At 39.9% G+C, this 19,925-nt stretch overlaps 1 protein-coding gene across 2 annotated transcripts in view; it reads right to left on the reverse strand.

The window, feature by feature from the left end:
* VWA8 (von Willebrand factor A domain containing 8) overlaps nucleotides 1-19,925 on the reverse strand; it is a 381,025-nt gene that overhangs the window by 12,447 nt on the left and 348,653 nt on the right. For both annotated transcript variants that reach the window (XR_012426882.1, XM_005585735.5), the window contains 2 exons: nucleotides 8,205-8,330; nucleotides 5,084-5,242 (listed from right to left, as the gene is read on the reverse strand). Coding sequence is in view for 1 of the 2 variants with exons in the window: in XM_005585735.5 (XP_005585792.3) it covers nucleotides 5,084-5,242; nucleotides 8,205-8,330 (285 nt within the window). In the remaining variant the exon portion in view is untranslated. The remainder of the gene's footprint in view (nucleotides 1-5,083; nucleotides 5,243-8,204; nucleotides 8,331-19,925) is intronic.

A 19,925-nucleotide genomic window follows, 5' to 3' on the forward strand; every position in this document is an offset into this window, starting at 1 on the left:
AAGGTTAAGGGAAAAAAATGCTTCTTGATGAAAAGACAACAGTTCACACAAACAGTACGATTCTACTTTTCACTTTAATTTGAAGCACCGCGTGAACACCAAGAATGAGGCTGACTACAAGAGTAGAGGAGCTTATGCTGATTACAAGCAAATGAAGTGCTAGTTTTCAGTGACCTCTGTGAAGGCTATTCCCGGGAACAGCTGAATTCGGTTGGTAGAGCAATTATGAGAAATGTTAAACACTCCAAATGGCTTAGAGATGTGTCTTGCCACTGAATTACCTTTCCTTCTCAGTAATTCTTGCTCTAGGATCCCCGTGGTTTGGCACAGGTCATGATAATGTGGAATAAAAAATGGAGGCTGACTCCAGATGAGCCTCCGGGACCTAGACTGTAATGACCCACAGCTCAGGAGCTGCACTCAAGCCAAGCAAAACACAAAGCAGACGCCAAGAGAGATGGGGAGAGCCGGGATCACAGACCAGGCCAGCGGCTTCTGAAGGTTTCAAAGCAAATACAGACTAGACACCTTTACAACGGAGGGAAAACTGCAGGAAGGCAACATTAAGAACTGTCTGGAACTGGGGCTGGGGAGTCTCAGATCACACTGCTGAATTCCTAATGACCCCATGTGTGATGCCATTCTGGGCTATGGAATATACATTTTTCTCTAGGAGCTCCTCAAACTGTCTTCTGTTCATGCAGAATTTTCTATTTTCTGAGTACATTAAATTTTTTGGTTAGTTATTCCTATTCCCTTTATGCCTTTCACAAATGAGAAAATGGAAGTATTCAGTTGAATATAATCATATAACATAAGAATACAGAACAGAATGCATAGTACACAGGCACTGAATGTATGTGCATCAAATATCTCTGAGAAGAGACTGATAATTCCACTAATAGTGGTTGTACTGGAGAGAGGAGCTGGGAGCTGAGAGGGCGCAGGCAGTGGCTCACTCTTCACTCTTCCTCCTTTTATACCTCTTAAACTTTCTGCTGTGTGCACCAATCACCTATATACCCCCAAACATTTATAGTCAGCCCTTTGTATATGCAGATGTGGAGCCCATGGAGAGGAAGGCCAACTGGAAGATTTCAGCATCCACAGATTTTAGCATCTGAGAGGGATCCTGGATCCAATCCCTCATAGATACCAAGGGACGACTGTAATTATAAATAGAAATAACTTATAGAGTGTAAGGAGCTCCATCCTACCTCCTTCCTGCCCTGCACATTGGCCTGGTCTCAAAAAAAAAAAAAGCGATAAGACAACTGGCCTGGACCCTCGTGAGAGGGTCATGAGAGTGACTGTCATGAAAAGCAAAAAAATGCTGTGGTAAGGGAGGGGGCTGTTCCAGACTAAAAGAGGCAAAGTAAGGTGTGAACTTTGGCTCCTAGGTGGACAGCAGGGAGAGGGGACAATTATAAAAGATACTTTTGGGACAAATGATAAAATTGAATTTGAGTTGGATATTATAAGACAGTATGGGATTACTGATAATTTTCTTAGGCATGATAATGGTATTGAAGTTGTATTAGAGAAAGTCCTTACTCTTAGGAGACATAATGAAGTATTTAGAGGTAAAGTATTATGCGGCTTATAATTTACTTTCAAATGATTTGGGGGAGGGAGTAGAGAGAGGACTGTAAATATTTGGAGAGAAACATAGCAAGTGAGGCAACACGATAACAATTAGTGAACCTAACTGAGGGCACGGGGGTTTTACTTTTCTTTCAACCTTTTCGTAGGTTTAAAAATTTTCAAATTAAAAAGTTGGGAAATAAAGGAGAAAGTTTAAAAATGAAACCAAACAAAAAAAGGGAGAACAAATAAGAGTCCTGGGCTCTATGCTACCATCTCCTGCTAGCCTTCTGACTGCAGGGAAAATCCACCTGTCTGTGGAATGAGGACGGTGGAGTACATGGCTTCCGAGGTGATCCAGTTCTAAAGTCTGTGGACACGACCAGGAGTTTGCAGGAACAGGACTCATATGCCTTGCTGGGTCCACCTTGTCCCTCCAGACACTCACCCAGGTATCAATTTTTCTGACAGAGGCTCAAAGAGCCTGTTTTGTGATGTTTTAAGGTCTCTTCCTTTGGTTGGAAAGATTTTAATACATTGGTTTCTTAAGACTTTCTATGGTCTTAAATAAGGCTCTAATGTAACTGTAGTGAATGCGATGGGACTAAAACCATTAATGTGCTCCTTGTTAAGAATTTAATGGCATAAACCATGACTTCAAGGCCTGAAAAATTGATTTTATCTTGGTGTCTTGCTGCAATTTCACTTGGATTTTTCAGTCAGATGTTACTATGGTTGTCTTCTCAATATATCTGTGGTTGTGCTGATAAAGACTGAGGAAATTCTTTACACTATTGTGGCAACTGAAGAGCGTATTAGCAAAACACTGTTTTAGGGATGATACCCACAGAGGCATGTGTGAAGAAGCACGCTCTGCTCGCACATTGCTCACTGAACCTTCTATCAGAGTGAGTAGTTTTCATCCTCTCCCTCACTGGGCTACCCGGCAGAGTGCTCTACTCTTAGGAAGTGCTCAGGTCATGCTTGTAATTTCACCAAATTTAACTGACATCTAGCTGGTCATACGGCAACAGTTTGGTTTGTAACTGTCAATAAAAAAAATGAAACAACATCTTGTGAAATGCTCATTTCCTTGATATTGTTCCTTTTGTGTGTGTGACAAGTCTCGTTTCATTAATAGTTCTTCCATATTATACACTTTTATAAGTGAGAACTGAATAAATGGAGATCTTTCTATACACTCGGCTGTGTGAGATGCAATGAAATACTCAGCCTGCTGTGTGACAGTCATACCACCTCCCTGGAGGCGTCGGAACAGCTCCCTGAACACCAGCAGCCTTGCCACCTTCTTCCCTGTCTCATCCTTGACCCAGTCCTGGGGAGGGAGCTGTGTCAACCAATTTGTTGGTTAATTCCTAATGAATTTTCTTTCTAAAAACTTGGGAGAGGTAGTTTCACATGTCAGAGCAGTTCTGCTCTCAAAAATGTAGACATCCTATTTCTAACAGGAGATTTTATTCAAGCTAACTCCAAGTCTGCCAATTTTAATGGTAGTATATTTGCTATGGTCTACATTGGTTTAAAATCTCCCTGTAGGGCCAGGCGCGGTGACTCTCACCTGTAATCCCAGCACTTTGGGAGGCTGAGATGGGCAGATCATGAGGTCAGGAGTTTGAGATCAGCCTGACCAACATGGTGAAGCTCCGTCTCTACTAAAAATACAAAAATTAGCCGGGCATGGTGGTGGGCACAGTAGTGGGCACCTGTAATCCCAGCTACTCAGGAGGCTGAAGCAGAAGAATCGCTTGAACCCGGGAGGCAGGGGTTGCAGTGAGCCGAGATCGCGCCATTGCACTCCAGCCTGGATGACAGAGTGAGATACTATCTAGAAACAAAACACAACACAACACAACAAAACAAAACAAAACAAAACAAAACCTCCCTATAGCTCAAAGAGAGCTGAGGAACACTGAAATTCAAGATCCATAAAACAGGAAAATGGACTGATCTAAACATTGGCAACACTCAAAGGTTTTAAAACATTAGGTATGATATGGGTATTTATGCTGATACAATAGATGTCTAACTATTCTTTAGTCATCAGTGGTCCAAGTGATTTAAGAGCTATAATCTATCTCATACTAGAAAGGACCTAAAATATTTTAAAATAAACATTTTCTATAAACACATAAAGCATAAAAAAATCAAGGAAAACTTATATCTGAAGGGAGCAAGGGTAAAGAAAAGGAAAAAGTTGAACACCGGTCTGCAAGCCTTGAGACATGACAAAGTTGTCATAGCTGGTCTTTGATTTTGGCTCTGAGCTTCCTGGCAACTAAAACCAAGAGGGAATCTTAAGCGGCTCCATGGCTTTCACTAATCACAAGGGGAGACACATTTCAGTTCTTCAAGGGAAACAAAGCTGCTCCCCACGGTGAAGGTCCATGTCTTATTTGTATTCGTGTCCTGTACTTGGACAGAGTCCGGCAACCCACAGCATTCATTAGCTGAAGCTGCCCTTCTTCCACTTAATTCTAAAAGGAATTCCTCATGTAGAGCTTCACACAAGGGGCCCTGGGAAATTCAGGGGGGGCAGTATCCTTAATAATAGGCCTAAAAGAAATGAAGTGATGGGTTTCATCAATCTGTTTCTTGTTGCGTACCTCATAACACAGAGACACAACTCAGGGAAGCAATCCTGAGGTGCATGTGTGATGTCAAGCCTAATAGCAATCTAAGATCCCCCATTTCTGAAGGACATGTTTGATCTCTAATGAAATCCAGTCTGTCTATGGACTATGTGTCCTTCATGCACGTCTGCACATACAGCATTTCTCCTGATTGAACTTTTGATAATAATTCCATGGCAGGTGACTGAATTCAAGGTTGTTTGCTCTGGTAAGGGCCAGAAGTGCAGGTGCTCTCTGCGGCTGACTAAGAGAGGATTAATAGGCTCATATCAAGCAGTAACATGGCAGCACTGCAGATCCCTTCTCCACCCTCAGACTTCTGAAATGGAGGGTGTAGCACAAACTAAGAATACCAAAATGGAAATAGTTGAAATGGAAGGCTGCTTTTCTCCTGGGATAATCATCGTTATTGTTAGCTGGGGAGACACCAGTGACTGTATAACCCTTGCCCACATGGAAATGGAACGTGATAGTGAAGCTTTCAGGGTGGACTCGAACTTTGGAAGGCTGCTTGGCTAGTGACGGGACAAGAGTGGGTGGGTATGGGGAATTGGGATAAGGATAGACAGGAGACTCTGAGGAGTCTGGGAACAGACTTTTGCTTCTAAGCAGCTCATTTTTTTCTAACATCATGGCTGCAGCATTTCTTCTGTAGTAATCAGTCTTTTAAATTATGGCATTATTTTACAATTACTCCTTCAGATAAAACAAAAGCTTCACTTTCTCTGCACTGATGAAAGAGCTGGTGAGAGGATGAAGATTTTCATTCACTCTGGATGGAGTTTGAATCTACCTATCCATCATCGTGGTCAATGACGCCTCTCATTATTCTTAGTTCATGTCATTACCTTGAACTTCTCCTCGTAGTTCTCGAAGGCTTCCATGACCATACACACAGCCTCCATCGTGCGCTCGAGCCGGCCATCCATTCTGTTGAAACGGTACATGCTACCAGACACATCCACCACCAGGCGCAGACGCTTGGGTTTCTGTTGTGGGCTGCCAAGCTGAGGGAAGGAATAATAGAAAAGCCATTTGTGAACTGGCAAACTTCCCCTGGTGGCTGTCTTGGGGATCTCACAGAAGCCCCGGCGTGCCAGCCCCAAGATGGGCAGACCAGCCATAGGCTCAGCCCTGCACAAGGCTGTCCTAGCAGGTAGCAAGGCATCTATGGGTTGTATTGCAGTAAACAGAATTTCAGACTTGTGCTAATGGTTGGGGCCACATGGAAAATATTTTCCTTTGGAATATAGTCCTTTCAAAGCTCACTCTAGTAAAGTTGACTTATTTAGGTTGATACCTTAAAAATAATATGGTGACTTAATAATCTGGAATGACATGTCATTTTCACTTCATGCCTCAGAGTCAGTAACTCTAGCAAGAGTTTGTGTTATTTTGGAGGGAAGCCCATATCAATTTTACTTGTACATGTCGGGTAGTGACCTGAAAATTACTCTCCACATAGGCCACAAATAATGTCAGATTCCTAAAACAGAGTTATGTGATGGGGGTCTGGCAAAGAAATTAATGAAAAGATTTTAAAAACGACTTTTGTGTTTAGTAAGCCACACATCTTCTCTTCCTTCCACATTACTGAATTAGTGCTTTTCTTTTCTTGGCAGTTTGAAAGCATAAAAGTGGCATCAAATTGCTATCTAGAAACAACTGTCCATTAAGATTACAAGATTAAGTTTGATTTTAGACCCACAACTGCCAATTTGCAGATTTAAAAAAAAGTTTGTTAGTTTTGCTGACAAGAAAAAAGAAGAAGGCTGCGTGCAGGGGCTCATGCCTGTAATTCCAGTGCTCTGGGAGGCCAAGGTGGGAGAAGGGCCAGAGGTTCAAAAGCAGCCTGGGCAACACAGCAAGAACTCATCTCTACAAAAAACACACAAATCAGCTAGGGTGGTGCTATGTGCCTGTATTCCCAGCTACTCAGCTGGGTAAGCTGAGAGGATCACTTGAGCCCAATAGTTTGAGGCCGTAGTGAGCTATGATTGTGCTACTGCACTAACGCCTGGGCAACAGAGCAAGACCCTGTCTCTAGAAAAAAAAAAAAAAAAAGGAAGAAGAAAATTTCCAGATTATTCTGTTATTAAATATTTGCTGACATGTATAAAAAATAATGAGCAGAGTTAGTAATTTCAAGAAAACACGGTGGGTATTGAGAGTGTAATGGTTTGAGGCAAATTCAACATATTTCTTAAAAACTTGTTGAATCTGCCCAAATTAAGGACACTTACACATATGCTTCCATGACTACTCACAATTTCAGATGTATCCAAACACAATTGTTGACCACAATGATTCAGTAAAGAAAGCAGCTGTTGACTCATACCAATGACACAGAAATAAGAACTCCCCAAATCACCACCAGATCCTCTCTAAATAAATATTTAAAAGGCGTGACTCTCCCTTCCCCCTACCAGTCACTGCACCCCCAGCTCTCAGTGGCTACTCAGCAATTCTGGTTACTCAGGGAATACAGGCGATCACAGAGCTCACCGAGAGACTCAGTATTTCATCCTGTCACCATTTTGTTTTGCTATTACATTGCAAATATTTTAAATTTATGGCTGTCTAAAACTTTACACACTACAATTATAGTTACTTAAGGGAGACTTTCTTATTTTCTATATTTTTTTTCAGTTATATGATGGACACTGATATTTAAAGTAAGAGAACAGTAGAAAATCACCAAGGTTGTTTTACTGTTTTCACTTGAAGGTTTCTCTAGGCTGAACAGACACACCAGGTGTCTTCAGTTTCCCCTCCAGGGCACCTGCTCTGTGTCCTGGGAGTTGATCTATATGGACAATCCATGTTGGGGCTCAGAAATCGGTACCCTCTAAATATGGCGCTTGGCCATGCTGAAGTGAAGAGGCAGCACCAAGGTCTCTCTGACCTTCCTCTCTCTCCCCACAAAGCACCGGATAAGTTGTTCTCTGAAGTTTCTTCAACTGTCTGAAGTTCAGAGTTCCCAAGAAGAAAACGATTACTCTGGGCCCTTCCCTGAGTTTTCATCAACTGAACTCATATCACAGGAAGAAAGGCTGAAGTCTGTCAACACACCTGGACCGACTTCTGTCACACACCATTGCTCTGTGGGCCCAAAAGACTCCGTCCCAGGCCACTGTGTGTTCTCCAAGCTCACTGAATTGCCCTAAAACCATTTACTATCCCCGTAAAATCATCTACACTTCTCTACACTTCTCCATCTCCTCTTCCCTTAAGAAGAAGGGTACATAAGCATCTGTACCTCACTGTGTGGAGAGGGACTCACCCTTGGTTTCACCCCAGTGCACATTAATACATTTGTATGCCTCTTCTCCTATTAATGTGCCTTTTGTGAGGTGATTTTCAGAGAACCTTCAGAGGGTGAAGGGGAAATTTTCCCTTGGCCCCTACAACCACATCAGCCGGCTTCCTGGCTGCTGACTTCCAGTGGGTTCTGCTCTGGGGAGGCACTGGTGGAGGTCAGGGGCTGAGGGTGGCGTATTTGTTCCCTTGGCCCCCTCTCTGCTGTCGCCCGTGGACTGGCTCCCCTTCTGCTGAAGGCCACCACTCCATCAACCACCTTCTCCAGGTTCCAGGAACTGCTCTCTCATTCTGCCCTTTCAGACCTCAGGGTGAGTTAGATCCCCGCTATTGCTATCCCTGGGTTACTGCACTGTTTTTGATTTTCCTAAACCCCACCCTTATTTTTGTAAATAGTCTTCGTATTGACTGTTTCTTAAATTACCTAATTTGAGCATGCCTTATGTTTCTTGCTGGGTCCTTGAGTTGAATGATAAACGGTATAATATCTACGGAGTTTTTCTTCTTGTTCTTCTTTTTTTTTTTCACATAATGCTTTCCTTGGTTGCCATATTCAGGGTTTGTGATATTTTGACATGACCCAAGAAAGCAAGTTTCTGTAAAGAGGGCTAGACTATGCAGAGCTGAGGCTAGCAGTTCACCATGACTTACTTGCGGCTCCAGCTCACCCCGACGTTTGTAGATGGCTTTTTCTCCAGTCAGCCCATCGATGATCTTGGCGTCATCTAGCTCCCCAGTAGCTTGATGTCTTAGCCACTGTCTTTCTTTACCTTTAGCCTACAAAAGACACACACACACACACACAAAGCCTTATTTTAATTAGTTCTGCAGGGTCTCTGACACACTTTGTGCATGAATAACAGGAAACACACCTGGGATCTTTTCAGTAAGTGACGGTTCTGCATGAACACAGTCGTATAAATGAACTGGTTTCTGCTCTCCTGACAAAGAAATGCCCTTTGTCTGTTTTAATTATTTCAACATATGGAACAATAAAATGAACGAAAGGTGGTATGCAAATGAGTCCCTGGAGAGATGTTCAATATCTGGAAATAAAATAATAGGGATGCATTTCTTATGGATTTCCTGTCACAGGGCTTCTCAAAAGTTTATTAGTTAAAATAATCAGCTTGACCTTGTTAACACTGTCTGCAAGCCCAGAGAAAACATGACCTTTAGAATTCTACCTTGTGGAAAAGAGTTTGTTACTCAAGTTCTCTGTGACTTAGTGTGCAAATGGAAATAGCTGAAAACAATAGTATGTGAACATTTGTACCCCACAAGTCTTTCTGGTTATCTATCTTCAGAAATCTTCTGCATTACTTTTCTACACGTTTTTCCACATAATACTTTGCTACAATAACTTACAATTATGCCAGATGATCTAATTTTACGGTAGTAAACTGATAAAGAATTATAGTATTCCAATCAAGGCATATGCTTATTACAGCCAACGACTATATTTACATTAATGAGTGGGAAGAATAGCTAAGATGTTTTTATGCATGCAAACTAAAGTAGTAGTTAAGATTATGTGTTCCAGCGTCCGCCTGGTTCTAACTGTTCTTTCACCTCTGTTCAATATCTGATCTGAGGCAAATTACTTGACCTGTCTGCATCTCTGTTTCTTCATCTCTAAAATGAAGATAACACTAGTCTCTACTTTAGTAAACTATTGTAAAGATTAATAAAATCTTACTTGGAATCAGCTAAGAAAGGGCCTCGTGAGCTATGGTAGCTGGTACCATTATTTATTGCTAGTGGATGAAACGCTAAAGTGGACAACGAAGTCCACTTTAAGTTAAGCATGCTTCCATCAGTGTTTCGTGGGAGGTGGCTATGTGATAGCACTGTCATTGGAAATATAAAGCCACTAAGAAAGTGACATTACACAAAGAAGCGCCACACAATATAACTCTGGGTATTATAGTATGTATTGTTTTCTTGTTCCTGAAACCCTTGCTGGACACAGGGGCAAAATTACCATTTTGGAATACCCATATATTAATGCAAACATCACCAGCATACAGATTATTAATTCTGGTGGGTGGTTAATTCTAAGAACTACCAGGCATGCCACCCTTGGGAGAATGTTCTTTCCAGATTATGTTCTTGGCAAGAATCCCATGATCTCTCAGGAAAATGGGTCACTCTGGAGCACTGCTATCATGTAAAACTTGATCGGATACCCAGTTATGGGTGGCAACAGGAAGGAATGTGCACAGTCTTCTAGAATCCCCCTTCCTACTGGTCTATCCATGAATCAGACAGACAAGCTGAACCACACAGCACAGTCCTTTTCAGACCCCTCACTTCACCAGTGATTGGAACTTAGCTCTTATCTCTTCTTTCCTAACATTTCTGTTCTCTGGTGTGGATAATCCTCAGGCTTCCCAGATAATTCATCCTGGGAAATGCTATTGCGGATGACCATCTGTGTACCTTCAGTCTTTACATTCGACAACTCTTGGAGGTACCAAGCTGCAGAGCACTGGGTTCTAATGGCTTTCATAGATGAGGACAGACTCTCACAGACTAGTCTAGAGTGGGAAAACCAGCACTGAAGAAAGTAAAACAGAACATGGTGGCAGTGGTTAGCAGCCATTAAAGTGGCATGGAACTTGGATTCTTGAGCCAGGTTTAAAAGAAATGCAGGATTAGAACTGGAATGACATTGTATAACATGTTACTTATTGGCTGGGCCACTGTCATCATGAAGCATTGATTTTCCAAGTTTTCATAAATACATTGACAAGGCAATGACCCCAAGGACTCCCTACCCAATCCCATTAGCTGCTACATGGTTTTATTAACCAGTGATGCTTTTACCATGTAAAGAGCCACTGCAATGGCTACAGATTGTCATTTTTGTAATTTTTGTTTTTTTGAGACAAGGTCTGTCTCTGACGCCCAGGCTGTAGTACAGTGGCATGATCATAGCTCACTGCACCCTTGAACTCCTGGGCTCTAGTGATCTTACCTCCTAAGTAGCTGAGACTACAGGCATGTACAACCACAGCTGGTTACTTTTTTGTTTTTAAATTTTTGTGGAGTTGGGGATCTTGCTATATTGCCCAGGTTGGTCTCAAACTCCTGGCTTCAGGTGATCCTCCCACCTCAGCCTCCCAAAGTGCAGGCACTATGCGTGTGAGCTATTTTTGTGATTTCTAATGCAGGTCACAACTGTAGCAAAAATAAATTTAAACCCCACCATCTTACCTTAGAGAAAATAAAAAATGCTAAAATTCTAACTAATAACTCTACTGTCCTCTTTATTTTGGTGTTTCTAAAACCAGAATATACCTTAGAGTTGATGGCAAAAAAAACTTGTCAAGATGACTGGTAGAGGGACTAATTGTGACCTGGTTGCTGTAGCTGGAGGACACACAAGTGATGTTGGCGGAGCATAGCAGGCATCAGCTCACGGAATTATTTCCATTGATAGCTCAGGTTTGTTTTTATCTTCAGTTAAAATTCCTAATTATTATTTTAAACAATTAAAAAACATTACTCTATATAGAACATTAGAATAATGAACAAAGAAATGGAGCACTGGATGCAAACACACTATAAGTGAAGCAAGATTATTTGCTCCAGAAACGACTACACTTCCAATAAGATTTACAAAAGCAAGATTCCCCCGGGGGAGGAATTTGGGTTTAAATTTGTTGGGAAGACAAATTCCTAGAGGACTGCATGTCCCAGGCCATGCAATTAAAGAGGGAGAAACTGCTAAATTTCATGAAATAGATCACAGAATGCTTAAAACTAGAAGAACTGGGAAGACTGATTCAAGTACCACGAAGGACTATTAGGCCCTGTCAAAAAATTCAAGGAAAGCTGTTAAATTTTTTGTGATACGTAATGCAATTAAGCAAAACATGTAACTCTCAGTTTACAGTCACCATCATGCAAGAATCCAGGGCTTTTAGGTCTTAATTTTCTTGTGCTGATATTGTTTCTTTTCCCATAATGATTATAGCTTGAAGACTGTTTCCATTACATATGCCAATAAAAGAAAAGGACTTGGTAAAATTTGCAGTGAGAGTGAGGGAGAGGAATACACCTTTTCCAATAAATCTGCTACCTTTTCCTTCCTTTCTGGGGGTTAACTTTTCAAGTTTAAGTACTTGTAATAAAGTGTACAAATCTTAAGAATGTACCTTTACAAAGTAAACACACAATCTTAATCATCCACACCGCCTAAGCCTTGCAGTGCCCAGTTCTGGATGCTACCTTCTCCCTGCCAAAGGTAACCCCTATACTGACCTCTATTACTATGAATTAAGTTTGCCTGCTTCTGGACTTTATAAATATGAAATCATACAATATATACTCTTTTGTTTCTGGTTTGTGTGGCTCGACATTATCTCTGTGAGTTACCCATGCTGTGTGTAGCAGGACTCGATTCTCTTTTGTGCTGCAATGGTATTCCATTGTATGACTTTGTCACAATTTACCCATTCTACAATTCTGTTGATTTCAGTTTGGGGCTATTATGAATAATGCCACCATAACTGAACATGTCTTTTGGAGCAGGTATGTGCATATTTCACTGTGTGGAAAGGCTGGGTCACAGAGTATGGATATGTTCAGCTTTAGTGTATACTGATAAACAGTTTTCCAAAGTGTTTTTCCCAATTTACATTCTTGTGAGCAGAGTATAAGGGTTTCATTTGCTTCTGTCCTCACCAACACTTTATATTGACAGCTTAAAAAATTTTTTTTAGCCATTCTTTGGGTGTATAGTATACTCCTTCATTTTTATTTTTATTTGCAGATAAATGAATTACTTTTGGTACTGCTTGTCATTGATATTTTTAGGAACATGAACTAGTAGTTTTGGTCTTTGAGAAGTAAACATATGTATCAGCCTTTTGAGTCAAAACTATTAGGCACAAAGGCATTTTTATAATAGTAGCACTGTTCATTAGTTTTCAAGTATGTAACTTGCAGATAAATATGGGTAGAAATTTGATTTTCTATCCTCTAGCCAGTCCACAATACTTGGAAACTTAAAACAGGAAGAGGCCTGTCAGAATGAATGCTCTTGGGGGCAGTGGGCTGGAGGGGGAGCTCTTTAGAAAGCTACTGAAGGCTGAATAAAAATATTTACTGTTTTGGACTGTGTATACAAAGGCTTCTGTATTTTATGAGACTTAGTGAAATATTTCTTGAAATAGTAAGTTCCTACTGCATTTAAATATATACTTTTGTTTATAATAAAAGGCCAAACATGTTGTTACGTATTCCTATTGCATGAAGTAAAGTATCCCTGTAAATACGTCCATCTGTTTTGTATTATACATAAATTCACACTAATGAGAGTTCATTATATATAAAGTGAGGGTGCATTAGTAAAGTCTATGTTATAGATACTCTGAAAAAGAAATAGAATTTTATTACTTCCACATAAAGAATACTTAAACTCACTGAAATACTCAGAGAATGATGTATTCTGGTTAATTTATTTTCCGGGAAATACTTGGTTAACCAGAAAGTACGTACACACACACACACACACACACACACACACACACACACACACACACCTGTAGCACTAAAGACAGAATAAATAAACTTGACAAAAACCAATCATCTTGTGGTTTGTGACACTTTGTCTAATGATTTCAGCACTGAAATCATTCTGATTAATCTTATGTCTTTACTTATTTGGGTTATGATTAATCAAGACTTTTTTTTTTTTAACCTACAAACTCCATAATCAAGCCAATTTTATATTAGTCTTTCCAAATTTGTTTAATGAAGAGAACAGAAAGACTTAAGTAGCAATTCTTATAGAGAGTGTATACATTCTACAGAATAAAGCCTACAAAAGATCATCAAGAAATATTTGTTGGGTGAATGAATAACTGTAAATGATGTTAGAGGATATCTGTGAACAGCGATTCTCTTATTAAACATTAGCTCTCATTATTTTAACATCTCTTCATGCTCAACCAACATATATTTTTATGCTACAAATGTGTATGACTCAAACAAATAATTACTGGATTAAGGAAAACTTTTATATTGAATTTATAAGATAATAAACTATTAATCAGTGGAAACAACACAAAATTTTGTTTTGTGGTTCTCAACATACTGGCATAGCTATTAAAAATATTTTACTAAATATCTGCGTAGGTTCCTAGGTGCTCTAAATAGTGAAAGAAAAGAGAAGATATGTACCTTATTCCAAGGGATTCCCGTTTCTTGAAGTAATATCTCATTGCAAGGGAAAATGGTGAATCATCTATGGTGATTCTCATTAGAAGAGTTTATATTCTTGGATGCTGATGTGGAACTAAATCATTATGTTGAGTGACACTATACTGTCTATAGTCACTTTTCATGAACTAAAATTATTTCAGGTCTTTCCTTCAAGAATTAAATATTTTATAATTCAAAGGAGCTGGGAAGTGCACATCTCGGTGTGCAAACATAACAGAACCTTATACTTAACAAGTTTAAAACTCAACCCTGGATTCCACCCTAGAAAACCTGTTCTCTCTAAGTCCTCCCCTATCTCAGTGAAGGGCAAGAGGCAACCCCACTCTTCCAGTTGTTCAGGCCCCACACTGAGGAGTCATCTTTGACTCCCTTTTACCCACAACCAATCCATGGGCAAATCCTCTCAACTCCTGGCAGTATCTGACTATCTCTTACCATCTCCATGCCTAGCCTTAGTCCTGTCCTCATTTTCTCTCCTCTAGACCACTGCAGCAGCCTCCTAACTGGTCTCCTTCCTTCAGCTTGAAAAAGTTTTCCAAAGTGATTTTTCCTGCGCAGTTCCCTCTTCACACAGCAATCAGAGGAATTTTTATAAAATATGTTGTCATTTGTAAGAACTATATTAGAAAGAACCAGCATGGTTAATTTTAAGTCTTTAAAAAGCATGATGGAACTTTATATTTCTCTAATGATTTTCAGGAATGAGGGTATTTGCCTCTCCCATATGCAACATAAATTGTTATACTTTTACTCTCTTCTATTCCTCCTCTGTGCCAATTTAACTGACCAAAACCGACAGAATTAACCAAAAATCTTCTTGATTTTTGTTTAATTTTAAAAATAATGTGAGAATTTAGGCCTCGTTTATTATTAAATTCACAATTTTTAATATGGTATACCTTTAAAAAGGATGATTCTTGGTATTTGAGTTTTTAAAAAATAGATTTACCACAATTATTTAGACCTGATTTTGTGCTGAACTGCTTCTAACGCTCATTACTGGTCCTTTTATATCACAAGGCTCCCATTCTTAAGGAATTTTTATTCCTCTCTTAATTGACTATTTATACAAATATATATATTTATTTCAAAGTTATTTTTTAAAAGGTTACTTAAGAGACATTTTAAGCCTCTGAATATCTGCAACTATCTGTCACTTTGTACTTCGGCTGTGCATAGCATTCTTGGGTCACAGGAACTGTCTCTTCAAAATCCTGCAGACTTTGTTCCTCTATCCCATGGCATTCAAGGTTTTAGGGACAACTAATGTAAGATTAATTTTTCTTTCTCTAACAATAGCTTGTTTTTTGTCTGCTTCTCTGCTTTTAGGATACTTTCTTTATTTTTGAAATGTTAAAATTCCATGAAGCTGTGTTGAGGTGCTTCTCTCTTTGGTTAATTCTGCATGGTACTTTGCAAAGTCCTTTTGATTCACAGACTTAGGCCTTTCTTCAGGTCAGTGCAGTTTTGTTACTACTTTGGTTACTGTTTATGAATATTTTTCAGTGGCCTCTTCTATGGGGATATCATTTGTTCATTCAGCATATGTTTACTAAGCACTTACCATGTTTCATGTACTGTTCTGTTTGTTGGGATGACTCAGGGCTCTATATGTCAGCTTTCTCCTTTGTTTTTACCAAGTAGCTTTCTTATGGTTTTTACCTCTTTATTTCCTCTGGATAACTTTTCAAGTTTTTTGTTCATAGTAGTACTTAGATTTAGGACTGGATGGAGTCTGTTCTTTCTACTTTTCATGTAGATTTGAGTTTCGGCAGTGCACTTTTAGTTTTCTTATCTTTCCTTATTGCACTCAATTCCCTTATTATTTCTGCTTGCTTCTTAGCCAGATACTTTTCAATTTATATCTTATTTCACATACTTCAAATTTCTTTGAATTGTGAGAACACAAAGCAGAGGTTTTCTAAAAATTTTATGTTTTCTGAAGAATATTCTATCCCAGCAGCATCTTCTATATCTTAAATGCTTGCTATTCCACCTCAATACGCAAGCTTTTCATACATCCCATGTTATTCTATGTTTTCCGTGTCCTTATTCTCAAATGATGAGATACAAAACTGTTCAGGAACAGATTGGACAGATGCTCCTTGGCTGCATTCACTTTCCACTTAGTTTCTACTAGAATTCTCCTTGAGAGATTTTAAACTGGTTGAACTAAATCTACAATGCCAGCTCAAGAATTCAGCAGGGAAGGAATTGAAACTGCGGACAGTCCCAGCATGAGAACTTCATCACCACATCATTTCTTATTTTGTTTGGAAAAGCCATTGCAATGGGGCCAACTTTGGGCATTTGGCTCCTTTGTGATTTAGTCTTCAAGCCAAGTATAAGTTGGGGCTAGTCTGGCCTTTTTCCCAGGGCTATTCCCCTTTCAGCTTCCTGCCTGTAGCCACTGCGTGAAACCTAGACCTCCCCCCAACCATGTCTCCCTAGCGCTGCTGCTTTCAAACGCTGCTGCATGGCAGTGACAAAATGGAGGTCAAGTGATCTGCTTCTCACCAGCTCTAGGGCTCTTTCTTCTTTTCCCTGCCTTTCCAGTCAAGGGATGTTAGTGACATTCTCTTAGCTCTCATGCAGTTACTCATGAATAATGCTATTTCTCAGGAAGGTTTTCAAGTTGTCTTTGAGAGGGGTCCCATCAAACTATATTTAGCAAAAATTCTTCAAAGCTGTTTGCATGTCACTAGCCCTCTTCATTAATTTCTCCTGACATGTTGGGTTTTCAATGTGTAAAGCTTTTGACTATTTAAATAATTTTAATGGTCACCTAGCAAAGACTGGGTTAGAGATGCCCATAGCCATGCAGCCCAGAAGTCAGGACTATATTTCTAGGCTGCACCTGGATGAAGTTGTCCTCTCATGGCCACTGACACCATGTCTTGAGTGATGAGCCATTCATGATGTGCTAAGAAAGAGTAACTGGCACTTTGCTGCTCTCCTGTGACATGCAGACATTCCTTGACATGGCTGTTCTCACCGTTCCCCTCTCTTTGCTCTACACTCTTGCCTTAGTTGACATATCTTCCCTTGGCTCGGGCTGTCCCTCTATTCAGATGACCACAAAAATACATATATAAATATCCATATAAACATGAAACCCTATCTAGTCCTCACCTTGCCCCTGAACTCCAAATTCAGGTTTTGAAAACTTTAAACATCATGTTTGATATTTTTAGACAGGTGTCCCAATAGTGAGACAACATATTATAACATCCAAAGCAAACATTTGCTTTCTTCACGAGTCTGTCTTCTTCCTGTGTCCCCTATTTCTGTCCTCCAGGGCTTAAAAACCTCCCATTTCCCTTCCCCCACGTTCAGTGTCACTTGTCTTTTTCTCCTACCTCCAAACTGCTTCTTGAATTTGTCTCATTCTTTCCATTTTCATTTCAATTACCCTGGTTCAGGTTCCTATCACTTCTCACCCAAATAACTGATACTGTTTTATGATTTAATCTCCTGACTTCCACCTCTCTTGTCTCTGAAACTTTCTCCTCCATGGCTATAAAACTTCCTAGAGAAGACAGAACCAGCTCTCAGCTCATGCCTGAGACCACACAGTGTCATGCATCTGTCTGTGCTGTGCCCTCTGCTGGGGCGTTGTTTCCACCCTTCTCTGTCTGGTTAATACTTGTGTGTCCCTCAAGGCTCAGTTCATGTACCCCTACCTCCAAATCTATCCTTGAATCCATTTCTTCTGAGCTCCACCACATTCTAAGCCTCCCTCTATCTAGGTACTTACCATATTAAATGGAATGATCTCTTTAGGTGTCTGTCTTCTCTGCCCCTCAAGCCCAGAATTTTCTTAGTACAGGGACACTATCTTATCAATCTCTGTGCCCTCAGTGCCAAGCACAGTGCGTGCCACACAATCAGTGTTCAGAGCACTGTTTATCTGAACAAAAGCTTAGTTTGAAACACCACAGGGGAAAATAGGAACATAATTGTTGGTTCATGGAGATATCATGCTAGCCAAAGCAATCAGAGAAAGTTTAATTTAGTTTAGCCTGAGAATGAAATTATGATTATAGATCCGAAAAACATTGGAGAGAAGATACGATTAAAATCAAGTGGTTTTTTGTTAGAGCATGCATGCTGCAATAGGAGATTGAGATTCTGAACCAAGTATAATTGAAGTATTTATGGACTGATGAGAAGACTCATGTGATCGATTCACAAAAGGGAAAAGGTACAATAACTCAAAGAAGCCAAGAAAAGTCACTGGTGATAGCTATCTTAATCGAGAAGAAAGACATGTACTACAACACAGGCACATGTTAAAGCAGACATTAACATGGGTGGCAACGGCATTTCCTGCTCCTCAAATCCCACCTGGAATCAATGAGTGGGCCTGAGGCTGTGCTTTGGAAAGTCATCTCAAGTGATGATTTGCTAGTTCCTGGCCAAACTTTGTGCTGTTCACCAAGGAAACACCCATGGTTACTTGGATTACATAGCAACCTCAAAACAGCTGGAAGATATTAGTCAATCGGAGCCACACAGGACTGGCAGAAGATGGCAAAATGGAACCAATTCAAAGGTTCCTTGCTTTATTTTCAATCTAAAGTTCCATATTCTACACAAGGCCGTGTCCATGCTTGGCCAGTAGCTATGTTTTAAACTAGCCCTATCTTCCTAAATTGAGGACTAGAAGGCCCACCGGAGAATAATTCCCCTATGGAATAAAAATAAAGATTCAATAAGGAAAACACTTGAAAAATGCTGTGTTGGCATTTGGATAATGATGCAAAATGTTTTATGAGTATATATAAGAATACACTTTTTATGGAATCGTTGAATTGGAAGAAGAGAACAGAGACCCTAACAAAAAACAATGAACTGAGCTTTGGGCCCAGACGCCTGCCTCGCTAGCCATACAGCCCAGGACAGGTTACACCCTCTTTCTAATCTTCAGGTCTCTCATTTTTAAAATGGGGGCAAAAGATGCCAAAAATGGGACCAGTATTCACAGGATTATGAGAATTGACACAACGTATGTTTCCTCATCTATCAAATGTAGAAAATTATACATACTGGTTTCTGTAGAGATTAAATAACACAATGAATGTAAAGTACCTGACTGGGTACCTGGCCTGTAATTCAGGCTGATAAATCTTAGCAAGTACAATGAAGATAACAATGAAGTGAATCCTTCTGTAGAGAGTGCTGCATACTAGGCACTGTTTATGTATATCTTCAGAGTTCTTCACTAACACACTATTATCTGTCATTCCTATTTTATAGAACCCAGGCTGTCTGGCTGCAGAGGATGACAGTAACGATGGAGGTGATCTTGGTGATGATGACAATATAAAGCACCTGGTAGAATGGCTGGTGCATGGTAAATTCTCAGTACATGCTTGCTATTATTATAATGCTGGTATTGTTTGTAAAGATTTCTAAAGATGGAAGTTCTACATGTATTTTAGCTACTTATTCAAGGATTAAATTGCTTTTATCTTCTTTCCTATATCTTAAAACTCTTTCTTGGTATCAGTGAAGCCGATATTCTCATTTTAGATCTCCAGAGTGGAAGAGAATAAAAACTCCCCTGAAATAATTACTCTTGTTGAGGATATTTAGTAAGTTATTGACTCCAACCCCCTTAAGGATTTTTTAAAAATGGGTGCTACTTTGCTTTCCATGCATTTAATCTTACTTGTTGCTTTTACCTAAGACCTTCAGAGTTTTCTTTCATTCCTCTTTGAAAGCTGAAAGAAAAAGTGGACTCTGTTTTCTGATACTGGTGTCACTGTTGTGGTGATTAGTGGAAGAGTCATTCCTTGATGCTAACTCTAATTCTAATCCAGGCTTTGTTCGTGTGTGACTGTGAAAAGTCAGAGCAGTGGACCTGACTTTTCATCTTTTGGCTGATTGTATGAACATGACACCATTTATGTAAAGGGCTGATTTGAGGATTAAATGTGATAGTGCTTGTAAAAGCAACTATAGCATGGTCCCCAACAAATACCAATCAAGACATCAACTAATACCAGATGAGGAATCTGATACCTTCAATTAAAAATGTATTCTTATATCCCTTTGTAGCACTGTGAATCCTCTAAGGGCCTCTGTTTCTGCCCGCAGGGTAGGACTCAATGTTGTCTGCATGTTCTTGTGGCA

The sequence above is a fragment of the Macaca fascicularis genome, chromosome 17, assembly GCF_037993035.2.
Source record: "Macaca fascicularis isolate 582-1 chromosome 17, T2T-MFA8v1.1".
NCBI classification, from domain to species: Eukaryota; Metazoa; Chordata; class Mammalia; order Primates; family Cercopithecidae; genus Macaca; species Macaca fascicularis.